Below are 13455 nucleotides of genomic sequence, written 5' to 3'. Positions count from 1 at the left end.
TTTTCAGCCACTGCTTAGGAGGTGGCACTCTGTGTGAATGGACAAACTGGGTCAGATGGAGGTGGTGTGTCACCACATCCACACAGTCGACCCAGGCCCTGTACGGCACAGAGCATACAGAGTTTCACCTCAGAAAAGAGGAATAATCAAGGAGTGGGTTGACCAGATGTTGGCGGATGGGGTCATTGAGCCTTCCACCTTACTGTGGGCCAGTCCTGTGGTGCTCCTTCAAGAGCCCAATGGAACCTACCGATTCTGTGTGGACTATCGGGAGCTGAACAAAAAGACCTTACATGATGCCTATACTTGATACTTGATATCCTTGAATTATTGCATGGGGTGGCAGTATTCAGCTCCCTGGATCTGGCAGCTTCCGGGTATTGGCAGGTGAAGAAGGGGGAAGTGTAGCATTGAGAAGATGGCAGTCATCACCCCAGAGGGGTTTTTCCAGTTTTGGGTGAAGCCCTTTCTATTGAAAAATACAGAGACTTCATTCCAACATCTGATGGAGCAGGTCCTCTGGGGACTCATTGGGAAGATCTGCCTCATATATATCAATGATGTTCTCCCCATCTGTCCAACAACATCTGAAGGACCTTGAGATAATCTTCTAGTGACTATACACGACTCATCCTTCACTCAGTAGCAAGAAGTGTAGATTTCTACAAGACCAGCTTTCCTTCCTCTGCCATGTGGTGTCTGCAGACAGGGTCAGGGTGGACCCGAAGAAAATTAAGTCCATCTTGGACTACCTGGCACTTCGAGAGGTAAAAAGTCTCCAGTGCTTCCTGGGGATGGTGGGGTAGTTCCACAAGATTTTGCAATGGTTTTCCAACATCTGGGCAATTGTTCCAGCTGCTGAGGATGGGATCTCCCTGGGAGTGGATGCCAGGGCTTCTTCCAGAAACTCAAGAAGGCACTGATGTCACCACTTGGCCTGGTACATCCTAATCCAACCATAACCTTTCTGTTCTCTCTCAATTAAATCTGGGAGACGATGGTGGCCTACACCTCATGGTCACTGAAGGGCGTCAAATACAATTATTCCCTCACCGAGAAGGAATGCCTAGTTGTTGTGTAGGCTGTTGAGAAATGGTGCCGCCATTTCCTGGAGGGGATGACATTTGAAATCTATACGGACTACCAGGCTCTGACCTGGGGATTTAACTGCCCAAAGACCACATCTAGGTTAACCAGATAGGTGTTGCACCTCCACAGATTTGCATTCAAGGTGTGCTATCGTATGGGTTGTGCTAACGTACCCGGTGCACTAGGTGTGGACTTAATGGGACCCTTTCCAACTAGCAAGGACTGGAAGAAATGAGTTTAGAGCTGCTAACCACTACGCTAAAGGCACATTTTGAACCAAAGTGGACTATAGTGGCAGAATGTTACGTTTTTCTCAGCAGAAAAGAGCAAGGTATGGAGTCTTTGTCATATATAGTGGTGTTAAAGTGACTGGTGGAGTATTGTCAGTTTGGCGCAACTTTAAGAGAACAGTTGAAAGAATATCTCATCTGTGGGTTGAGTGGCGGAGAGCTGTGAGGTCAGTTGCTAAAAGTTGTTTATGAAGAAGTGTTAACCAGAGGAAAGATGGTGGATATTTGCAAAAATTATGATTGCACTGCTGTCAGCAAGAAACGGTTTCAGCCAGTAATACCATTTAGCACTGGTAGCTTGGTTGCTGGACAAAGAATGAAGAAGTGCTTCAGTGATTGGGGATTGACCATAAGCTTAATATGTGGCGGTTCAAAGATATTTTAAGTGTAACGAATGTGGAAAAGTGGGACATCTGGCTAGGGCTTGCCGAAGCATGGCAGTTGGTGGATGAGCGGCATCAGTTTAAAATTTTCATGGACGGCTCTTGGATGGTGCGAGAACGAAGGCATAGAAACTTAATTGCCTTGGCTTGCCACACACTCTGGGACAGCAGGAAATGTGAATGTGGAGAGCTTAATTACATCCAAGGGTACTCCTGGCTTGTTTCTTCCAAGGAAACAACACATTACTGAATGCACTGATAAGGGACATAAAGGAGCATTGCCTCTGGTACAGGAACTGTTTGTGATGGAGAGTGAGTATGTAAAACCCTACGATCTGTTAAATGTTAACAGTGTAAGAATCAAAATGCAGATTGATTGGTGCTGCTATGCCTCTTCTTCTGAACTTCAAATAGTACAATTTCTCCAAGTTTCTGTTGTGTCCAGTGGATGTTGTATTAAAAACTTACACATCAGAAAATCTTAATAGTTTTTGTGTAAGCTAGCCTATTTGTAAATGTAGAAAATGAGTGGAAACCAGTTTGTTTGTCCCTACTAATTGTAAAAGGAGCTGGAGGTGCTTTAATAAGGTGAAACTGGTTTCCTCATTTAAGGCTAAAAAGTTTTGATATATTTCAGGTTAACTAATCAAATCAAAGCATTGCAGCAAAAATATGGTTGTACTTTCAATAGAGAATATATAAAGGTAGCCAGGTCAAACTGTATGTATGTGAAAAGGTTATTCCAAGATTTTGTAAGGCAAGGCCTATGCAGTTAGAGATGCAGTGGATAAAACCGCTAGACCTTTTAGTACAACAAGGGGTATTGAACCCAGTATCATATGCAGAATGGGCAGCTTCAATTTTATGTATTCCAAAGTCAGATGGGAATATAGTACACCCCCAAATATCGCGGGGGTTATGTTCCTAGAGAACCCGCTAATTGTGAAAAACTGCGAATTTTGAATGTGGTTAAAAAATGCCTATTTTTATAGTTTAAACCCTAAATATGCCCCCAAAACACTTTAATTTCAAACTTAGCTTAATACATTACCTAAAAAAAAAAGAATGTAAAGGTAAACCTGTATACTGCACAGTACTGTACTGCTATGTCTCCCGCAGTGCTAGAATGTAAAATACCGATGTTAACGCTATATGTACTGTAATTCATGAAAGCACGTTTTCATTGCCAGAAGCCTTAGAAGGTGCAGGGCTTTTCGACGGCATCTTGGGACTTTAAGCTTTAAACTGCCACATACTTGGGGTTTAATGCATCCCTGGACGCCAAATACATTTTTGCTGCACGTCAACATGTACAAAGAAAAAGTTAAATTTTAATGAAACACGTTTTTTTTTTCCATGCAAAGAGCATCACAATTACTGCAAACACTGATAGTTTTTACAGTTCATTTAGCAATGTGTAAAATTATTTAAAAAAAACTACTGGAACAATATGTACAAGGTGTAACTGATGCCATGGATGAAATGACCGAGCCAACTGCGCTTGAACTGGCTGCAAGCAAGCACACTGAGGTAAGTGCTGATGCTGTCAGTCTATAGTGCAGTGGCTCAGTCCCAGGGACAGTGAGGCTGCAGGATGTCACGCTTGGGTCACAGAATTGCACAGAAACACAGGAGATTGTAGAGACAGGAACTTTATTCAAACACTTCAAACAAATATGTCTCTTTCAGAAGTAATACAAGCTTAGTATGCAGTTAGTTCTCGTTTAAAAGAATAGGCACACGTCATAGGGGAGCGGGACCCGCAACAGGAGCAGAGGATGTCTGGGGGAGGAGAGAGAAACAAAGAAAGCAATCGGCCAAAAAGGACACGTGCTGTTCAGGTTTTTAAGTATGCATAGCGCGAGAAGCATATCGCGCGACAGAGCAGCCGCTAGTAATCCCAACAAGTAAGGGAGCAATGTGAAGGTAGTCTATCAGCGTTTTTTAAGAGGGGTTTTTTGAGGAGTGTCCATGTCTTCTAGGGGTGTGTTCAGCCCCGCTGCTCACAAGGGGCTGGCAGTGGTCATGAGCTGGCTGCTCAACAAATGTATTGCACTGACTGATCAGCTCCTGCATGGTCGCAAATGGCACTGGGAAACGACTATAGCCGGTTGTGGCGGTTTAAGGGTTCAGAGGAACAAAATGGAAAATACAAGAACACTCAGCGGGTGATGCATCACAGTCAGTCAGCAGCAAGGAGAAATGAATAACACTGTAGAGGTCCGGTGCAGCCAAGATTCACACCGTCAAGAAGACGGTGATTTATTTTTATGGTGGAGATTCCAGGGACGCACCTAGCCTTGGCCCGACCCGCACGCATTCACAGACGGAGACAAAAACAAAGCAAACCGGTAATCAAACAGCAAATAAAGAATGTAATGAAAACAGCGATACCACCCTTGTTCCCCTTACGGCGATTACACATTAAATACAACAAAGCACAAAGAAAACATCATGAAAAATGGCAACGGATAAAATGTAATGATGAAAATAGATAGTCCAGAGATCCACACGTTGAATGGGAATGTAAAGATAGTCCTACCGCTAGTTCCTGAAATGGTGAAGACGGATGGACGGGTTCAAGAGCACTCCTTTCTTTGCAGGATGGCCATGAATCCACTTACAGTCCTCATGTACACAGGCAGACGACAGACAATTCAGACGCCAATTACATAACGATCCAGGACAAAACGAATAAGTACAGGTAACCCAACAGAAGGCAGACACAGGAACTTGAAACACAAATTACAAAAACATTTTTTTTTTGCTTTTGGTCACCGGCCCCCTTTTTAAAAGCCGCGCTGACAACCTTTGACCCCAACATCCCCAGCACCCTTAGCAGAAGACCAATCGGAGCCACTTCAGGGACTGCTGGGAGTTGCAGTTTCAAATTCTATTGGCCATCCCAAGCTGTGTTCTCCTCTACAGTTGCTTCCTGTTCTCTCTACAGTACAGTATTTCCACGAAAAAAGCCATAAAAATTGCGAAGGATATTTTGCGGTTTCCACTAACAATTATTAGATAGGTTCTAAGGAAAAATCTGCGAATGACTGAGGCCGCGAACTGGGGGTCTACTGTATACATATTTGTGGGGACCATTAGGTCACCATTAACCCGTGGCTAGATATAGATTCCTATCCTATTTCCTGCACTCAAGATTTTTGTTTGCAAAACTGATAAAACAGTTTAGTAAAATTGATTTAACACAAGCATATCAGCAAGTTGAACTGGATATTTATAGCAAGGCGTATTTAATACAGAGAATGGACTGTTGCAGGTAAACAAATTACCCTATGGAGTAGCCAGTGCCCCTGACATTTTCCAGCGCATAATGGACACTGTTTTACAAGGTTTGAACTGAGTGTGATCTGCTATTTGGATGACATTTTCGTAACCGGGAGTGACCAGGAGGAGCATTTAAAGAATCTGGAAGTTGTTTTAAACAGGCTAAAGCAGTATGGGTTTAAGCTTAATTCAGAAAAATTCACATTCTTTCAGTGTCAATTGAAGTATTTAGGGCACATAATTGATAGTGTGATAGTGAAGGAGTAAGGCCTATGAAAGAAAAAACAAGCAGTTGAGAGGGCCCCACGTCCTAGAATGTATAAGAAGTGAGGTCATTCATACTGTAGTTCTAGTGAATTTATTTTTCATTCCCAACCTTTCTACACTTATTAAACCTGTGACATAGTTACTGCAGAAGGGACAAAAATGCTTTATGCTTCCTGGTCAGACAGGGTGCATTCAGCTTTTGTGAAAACTAAACAGCAACTTTGTTTGGAAACATTTACTGGTTCATTTTGATCCAAGCTTGCACGTGTCCTTGGCCTGCAATGCTTCATTCTATGGTGTGGGAGCTGTTGTTACATACAAGTACATAGATGACACAGAGAAGACCATTGCGTATGCTTCTTAGACACTCGGCAAGGATGAGCTAAACTATTTGCAGATCATACAGGAGGCACTTGTGATTGTTTTCGGGCTGTTAAAATTTCATGAATATGTATGGCAGAAAATTTGAGTTAGTCATTGATCATAAACCACTAGTCAAAAGTATAGGTTGAAAAACACCCAATTTCCACTTTAGCTGCTACAAAACTACACAGGTGGTCATTGATCATGTCATCTTATCAATATGAGATTTGATTAAGAAAAGCTGCCGAGCATGTGAATGCTGATGCATTATTAAGATTGCTGTTAAAAAAAAAACTAAAAAAAACTTGTGCAAATTCAAGCTTAGAATCCAAAGTGCCTTTCTTAGATGCCCTTCCAGTATGGGGCAAGATCACTGTCAAGAATAGCTCGTAATAATTTAAGTCAAATTTATATTTCATGAGTGTCAACTATGCTTGTGCTTCTGAAAGTTACGCTTGCTTCTGAAAATTAGGAGTACTGTTCTCAGACATGAACAAACTATCAAAAATACGTCATTGGACGCACAAGGCATTCACTATTGAGGAAGAAACAATCGATTTTAGTTACTATACATGTGCCACAAAGTAGAAAGATGGAGTTATTTTTGACAGTGATTGTACTTCGTTCCATTACAGTGGCTTGAAAGGACAAAATGTAAAAAACAAAATAAACCCGACAGAATGGAATTAAACAATGACAATATACAATTAATAATAAAAAGTGACAGCATGAAATTAACAAATTAATGGCGGTGCATTTTAAAGTTTACATAATGTCTTATTCGAGTTTCCAGATGTTTGTTATACATATATACTGTAGGAGAGTGAAATGATGCAGAAGACTCCCAACCTTCAGATTTCGGCAGTCTTAGTCATATAATTGGGGTTGGGATGGGAGGCACAGAAGTATTACCCCCCACCACACAAGAGGATATGAATATATACAAAACTACAAAACAGACATAAAGAATGGCAGCTTTGCACAATATAAACTTCTGAAGCAGTCCCCTCGTGAAAGCATTGCTATTAAGTGAGGTTTTTTTATTTTTATTTTAAAACTCGTGATTTTTGCTGTGGAAGTAGTGAGGTGGATTAACGAAGCGAGAGCAGAGAATGTTGTACCCTTATAATGGAGAAATATTTAGGACAAAAATAAATAACCGAAATAAATCATAACTGTGAAATATGACAATAAATACATAATAACATGAAATCTGGACATTCTTCATTAAATAGAGACCTTAAATATAGACATTCTCTATTATTGTTGCTCTATGCTGGCTGGGATAGGTTCTGGCAGACCCTCGCAACCCTGTTCAGGACTAAGCAGGTTTGAAAATGACTGAATGACATAAGGAACAAAAAGCATATTTTGTGACCAATTTAATTATTCATACTTGCATTTCATCCATCCATTATCTAACCCGCTATATCCTAACTACGGGGTCACGGGGTGTGCGGGAGCCAGGGCGGACACACACCCACACACCAAGCACATACTAGGGACAATTTAGAATCACCAATGCACCTAACCTGCATGTCTTTGGACTGTAGGAGGAAACCGGAGTACCCGGAGGAAACCCACGCAGACACGGGAGAACATGCAAACTCCACGCAGGGTGAACCCGGGTCTCCTAACTGCGAGGCAGCAGTGCTACCCACTGCACTACCATGCCGCCCACTTGCATTTCATGTTATTATTTATTTAGTGTCACATTTCACAATACTTTTATTTTCATTTTATTTATCTACTTCCATATTTATCCATGCATCAATTAATTTTCTAAGCCCACTTTATCCTGTGCAGAGATATAGTCACAGGGAAACTGGAGCGTATCTCAGGAAGCATAAAGCTTTTTTTCTCTTGTCTGTGCTAATTAAATATCACATAAATCTCATTCATCAGATTATAGTGTGCCAACTTTGTCAGTCAATATGACCCATGTAACCATGTTGGGCTGAGAATAACTCAATTGAAATTTTAAAAAGGCATCCATCTTTTTGCAGTTATTAAAATTAGGGTAGTCCAGTGCCTGAGCATCACAGGGAAACCTATTCATTGGATATGGCAAGTTTGCCAGCCAGTTTGACCCATGAACTCATGCTGGGCCAGACAAATCTCAGCTGTGACTTAAAAAAGGAATCTTGTCACAAAGCTATGAAAATAAGGATGGCAAAATGCTGCACAACCCTCTACAGTACCTGTTAAACATCAAACTTAGACCTTGTCATTAAAAATGGGAATGTGACAAATTTGCCAGTCAATTTGAGCCAGGTACTCACATTGGTCTGTATAAAACTCAACTGCAACTTAACAAAGGTATCTGCATTTTCACAAAACTGTGACAGCTAGGGTGGTCCAATGCCATTCAGCCATTTACAGTGTTCGTTAAACATCACAGTTAATTTCCTTCATTGCAAGTTTGCAAGTCAGTCTGACAAATGTAACCGCAATGTGACAACACTGCACTTTATCAAAGGTATTCACTTTTCTCTGAAAATCAGAGTGGGTCAGCGGCATACAACACTATATAATGCCAGTCGAGCATCATGTCAAAATCTGTTCATTAGATATATGGGAAAATGACAAATTTGCCAGTCCATTTGACTGGTGTACCCAAAGTTCAACTGCAGCTTAACAAAGGCATCTTTCTTTACGCAAAACTAGCATTCCCAATGCCATCTAACCCTCTGAAGTGCCCATTAAGCATCTAATTCCATTCATTAGATATGGGAATGTGGCAACTTTGCCCGTCAATTTGACCCATGTACTCAACTCAGATATATCAAAGGCATCTGTCTTGTCACAAAGCTGTGAAAATGAGGGCTGCCCAACATCACCTAATGCTTTACTGTGCCCATTAAACATCAGAGAACATCTTATCAATTAGATATGACAGTGTGCCAAGTTTGTCATTGAGCTGGGCAAAACTGAACTGCCATTTACTGAAGGCACCTGTCTTTTCGCAAAACTTTGAAAATTAAGTTAGTGCAACTTAATGTAACTCCTTTGTATCTGATCAGGTAGAAAATGTGGAAAACCGTTTTTTTTTTTTTTTTTTTCTTTCTTTCAAGTAAAGTGCCAAGTTTAGTGACACATTGCTATCTTTTTATGCTGCAGAATATTTTGACTGGCTCTTAGTGTTGAATAAGTAACTGCTTTGGACAAGTTGTGTGAATAGGAATCTGGCTCAAAGCAAGTAACTTCAGGCTCACATGAAACAGTCATGTTCTCCCCATATCTCTGTGGGCTTTATGCCAGACCACCTGAAGACTCGCAGGTGAAGTAAATAAGAGGGTCCAATGGTGCACCCCCGTGAGAGATTGACGTCACAGCCTGGGTTGATTGCTCACGGATTTTCACTAAATGCTACTAGGAAAAACACTTGGCCCTGAAAACCTCCAGTTAGATCGCAAAGAAGCAACACTGAGGCAGCAATTGAACCCACGACCAAAGCTTTAGCTCTTGTATATGGTGTAGTATCGCTGTCAAAAAAAACTCCATCTTTCCACCTTTGTGGCACATGCGTAGTAACAAAAATTGATTGTTTCTCCTTCGATAGAGAATTCCTCATACGTCCAATGACGTATTTTTGACACTTTGTTCACGCTCAGAAGTGCAAGCGTAATTGACATGTATGAAATGTAAATTTGACATAAATTATCATGAGTTATTTTACTCCATAGTCCAGTTTCAGCGGCAGATATTGCTCAAGCGACAGCAACAGATTTGTGTTGAAGAAGGTGAAATTGTGTACATTGAGTGGGTGGCCAATGTATCAAAGTTAGAATGAACTGAAGTCTTATTTTCAGAGGAGAACATAACTCCTCCTCCTTGATAACATAGACAACAATTGTGTACGTTGGGAGCTGAAAGTGGTAATTTCCAACATCGTTACATAGTACCCTAACTGGACAAGTTACATGAGGAACACTCGGGAATAATAAAAATTAAAGCGATAGCCTGGAGTTATTTTTTGTGGCCAGGATTGGATAGGCAGATTGAGGAGAGGGTGGCTGTGTGCAGATCCGGTCAAGAAAATAGATCTGTCAGAAAAAACACCTGTACATTGTTGGAGTTGGGCTGAAAGACCCCTGCTTAGGCTTTACTTGGATGTTTGTGAAAAAAACTGAACAGATGGTTTTTAGTGTTTGTGGATGCCTATTCTAGGTGGGTCGAGACTGAAAAGATGAATGCCACTACTACCACGAGGTCTTCTGGAAGAGATAGTATCAGACAAAGGTCCACAATTCACATCTGCTGAATTTGCGGAGTTCTTTAGACTACAGCAAGACACAAGACTTCAGAACCCTATTGTTTACAAAGCAATGGAGCTGCAGAACATATGGTGCAAATATTCAAATTAGAATTGGAAAAACAAACAGGTGCCAGAGATCATTAGAGTAAAAGCTAATTTCTTGTTTACTTATCATACCACACCTCATGTCACAGCAGGAATGGCCCCCTGTGGAGCAGTTTCTGAATAGACGGGTATGGACCCCATGGTCAGTAATGAAGTAACCATTTTACAAAATTGTGAGAGAGAAACAAGAGGATACTTAAAACTAAGGGGAACTTTTGAATTTATGCCCCAGCAGATTGTGTTAGTTATAATGTACAGGATTAGAGAAGGCTCAAGTTGGGTGCCAGGTAAAATTATAATAACAAAAAAAATTGGGCAATGTACTGGTAAAAGGCAAGGTGATTAAATGGCTTGTAAACCAATTGTTAACCACAGGTGTGGAACCTGAACTGGGCAGTGAAGTGGAAACTGGTGCAGTGGAATGGGAAACATCCATGCCCATTACTGCCAATTTTCGTAAGACAGAAACTACGAAGGCTAAGATGGGTGTAAATGAGGGAAATGACGATAATCCCGGGCAAAATCTTACACTTCAAACAGAAGTTTTTTGAAGAGAGTTTCAAGGCTTGTCATTCTCCTCTGGCAAAAGTTTGTGAATAGGGTCTTGGGGGCTCATTCGCAACGGATAAGAAAACTTCCTGTGAGCCTGATGTTACAAGTATAATTTTGATTAGTGTGGTGGGATGGGGGTAGTGTAGCATAAGACTTTTTGGTTGTGTTGTCAATTGTATTTGTCTCTGGACTCTTGTTAATTTCTGTTGTGATTGCTGCCCGGTGTCACATTACTTACCTGAGACACAACAATGGGAAAAATCTAAGAATATAAGGAAGCATTGTTTGTATCAAACATTTCAGGCTGGAAATTGTATAATTGTGTGGCTACAGCTATTTGATGGTCCACATTTGGTTCAGTCATACACACAGAGAAAAGTCTGAATGTCACACCTGAAAACTGTATACTTATCAGTATGTGTTCTTCATTGAGGAATTGGTTTGACATAATTTGAAGCCATAAAGAAAGGTGTTAAATTATAAAAGTTTTATATTTGCATGCAATCTCTACTATGAAGGTATTGTGTGGCAGCTATGAAAGTTGTAAGACCAATTTTATTCATGCTCATTCATATTGTGTCAGCTAGCACCTGGCTCTGTGCTGGTCAGCTAAAAAAAATGCTTTACATGTACAGTGGAACCTCGGTTCGCGAACGTCTCGGTACACGTACAACTCTGTTTACGACCAAAAAGTTTGCCAAACTTTTGCCTCAGTTCACTACCACACACTCGGTATACGAACAAGCCAGTTTCCCTTTCGGTTTGTGCGCGCCAATGATTTCCGCACGTGTTGCATTGTTCTCCGTGCGTGCGTGCTTTCGCTGTGAATTCTTTGTGCTCTATTTCATTTCCCTTCCGGTTCGTACGCGCCGATTACTGTATTTAAGCACGTGTTCAGCCTCTCCCTGTTCATTGTTCTCAGTCAGACGTGTGTGCTTTACTTGTGAACTCTTTGTGCTCTACAGTATTGCGTGTGCTTTTGCAGTTAACCATTGCTTCTAAGCAAGTGAAGAGTGGTGAGAATTATTGAGACTTAATTATGAGAAGTGTTGCAATGTTACTTTCTCTTTTTTCAAATGTTCATTTTTTCCCTGTGCTTAAAACACATTTAAAAAGTGTTTACAGCGATTGGGTTGTAATGCTATTAGCTTGAACTCCTGTAATGTTACTTTCTTGGTTGGCTTTTAAATAAAGTTCGGATTTGTTCAAATGTTCCTTTTTTTCCCCCCTGTGCTTAAAACTCATTTAAAAAGTATTTATACAGCGATCGGATTGTAAGGCTATAGCGCGAACTGCTGCAATGTTATGGGTTGGGGCTCACATGCTGCTGAGAGAGAGAGAGAGAGCCTGCGTCTGCAGCTGAGAGGGGAGGGGCGCTCGCACGCTGCTGAGAGAGAGCCAGCACACGCAGCTGAGCAGGGAGCCTGGGTGTTTGTGTCAGTGTTATTCAATGTTTTTACATTAGTTTACTATTAACACTGTGCATTCTATGGTGTAATTAACTATATTTGTGCTTAAAAATCTTCAAAAAAATATATTTACATACAATTAATCCGTTCCAGACTGTACGAACTGTATTTACATACAATCCTATGGGGGAAATTGCTTCGGTTCACGACCAAATCGGTTTATGACCAGAGGTTTGGAACGAATTATGGTCGTGAACCGAGGTTCCACTGTATGTTAATAAATCAAATGTAATAATTTATTTTTCTCCTCACCTTAAAGGTATTTGAGTCGTTGTTAACGTTATTATAAGACCAAAAGAATGTAATCTTGGTACTATATTGTCTATAAAATATATATATTTTGTATTTATTTGTGTATTTGTTTCTTTGTATCTGTTTAGGTTTATGGGTGTTTGTGTACATGAAGGCCAACTGCATGCTTTGACAGAGGTGAGATTTTTTTAAGTTTTTTTTTTTAACATTAACAAGATTTCCTTGTTTCATAGAAACATTTGGGCTTGTGGTTTATCATGAGCTCTAGGGCCCCATGGAATCTGTTTTATTTTTTCACAAATTCCGTTTTATTGTTTTTGATTTGGATTTTTTTTTTTTTTTTACTGTACGTAGCAATAGCTGCAACAAAACAAACAATAATGGAATGGCACTTTACATTCCTTTTAATGAAACAGCACACTAGCACCTTTCTATTCATCAGGTAGGAGCCCAGATGCTCCACGATGCTGCCTGCTGAGACTGCAGTAGGGCAGTGAGTGCCATACAGAATTGTAAGAGCTGTTACTAGTTTGATGCATCCTTCTGAGATAAAGGTTAACTTCATTTTTAGTGTCTAGGATATTTGTTACAGCCTGAGCTGACGTGTTCTCAGCCAGAAAGTACTTTTTGTAGAGGTGAATATGTTCAGCGAGGTACCCTACTGATTCAAACCAGTTATTCCACCTGGTGTTTCCTGCCTCGTGAGTTCCTGACAGGCTTCTTGAAGAAGGCAGACTTTACCCACATCACTAGTAATGCAGCCTCAAAGTATTCATAGTGCTGCCAGGTCTCTTCCACCAAAGTGATGACATGACACAAGCAGGCTGAATGTACACTTAGACATAACCCCTTTTAAAACTTCCTTGTTTGCTTTCAAACAGTATGATGCATTGACTGAAACCACTGCTAAAGTGTCATTAAGATTCAGCTGGTTGTTCTGAAGGGACTGAAGTGCTGCCTGTGAAAAGGTGGAAGGTTGCAGCTCTCCATAAAGATAACATCTGCCAAAAAGTGCTGGACTTTAGTACCTATAATTGTAATTATGTAAATTATCTGTAATGATTCTTAATCCTTAAATGTTTACAGATTGAAAATGTGCATCATTACAACTGTAGCTTCATTTACTGCATATCCTAAAATAA

The 13455-nt window shown here is 40.6% G+C and overlaps 1 protein-coding gene across 4 annotated transcripts in view; it reads left to right on the top strand.

Annotated features, from left to right (window-relative positions):
- tesk2 (testis associated actin remodelling kinase 2) overlaps positions 1 to 13455 on the top strand; it is a 130561-nt gene that overhangs the window by 80866 nt on the left and 36240 nt on the right. For all 4 annotated transcript variants that reach the window (XM_028811255.2, XM_028811254.2, XM_051933131.1 and 1 more), the window contains one exon: positions 12442 to 12490. In XM_028811255.2, the coding sequence (XP_028667088.2) occupies positions 12442 to 12490 (49 nt within the window). The remainder of the gene's footprint in view (positions 1 to 12441; positions 12491 to 13455) is intronic.

This window comes from Erpetoichthys calabaricus, chromosome 10 (genome assembly GCF_900747795.2).
Source record: "Erpetoichthys calabaricus chromosome 10, fErpCal1.3, whole genome shotgun sequence".
NCBI classification, from domain to species: Eukaryota; Metazoa; Chordata; class Cladistia; order Polypteriformes; family Polypteridae; genus Erpetoichthys; species Erpetoichthys calabaricus.
The sequence above is the reverse complement of the archived record's forward strand: the minus strand, read 5'-3'. Positions and strand labels throughout refer to the sequence as shown.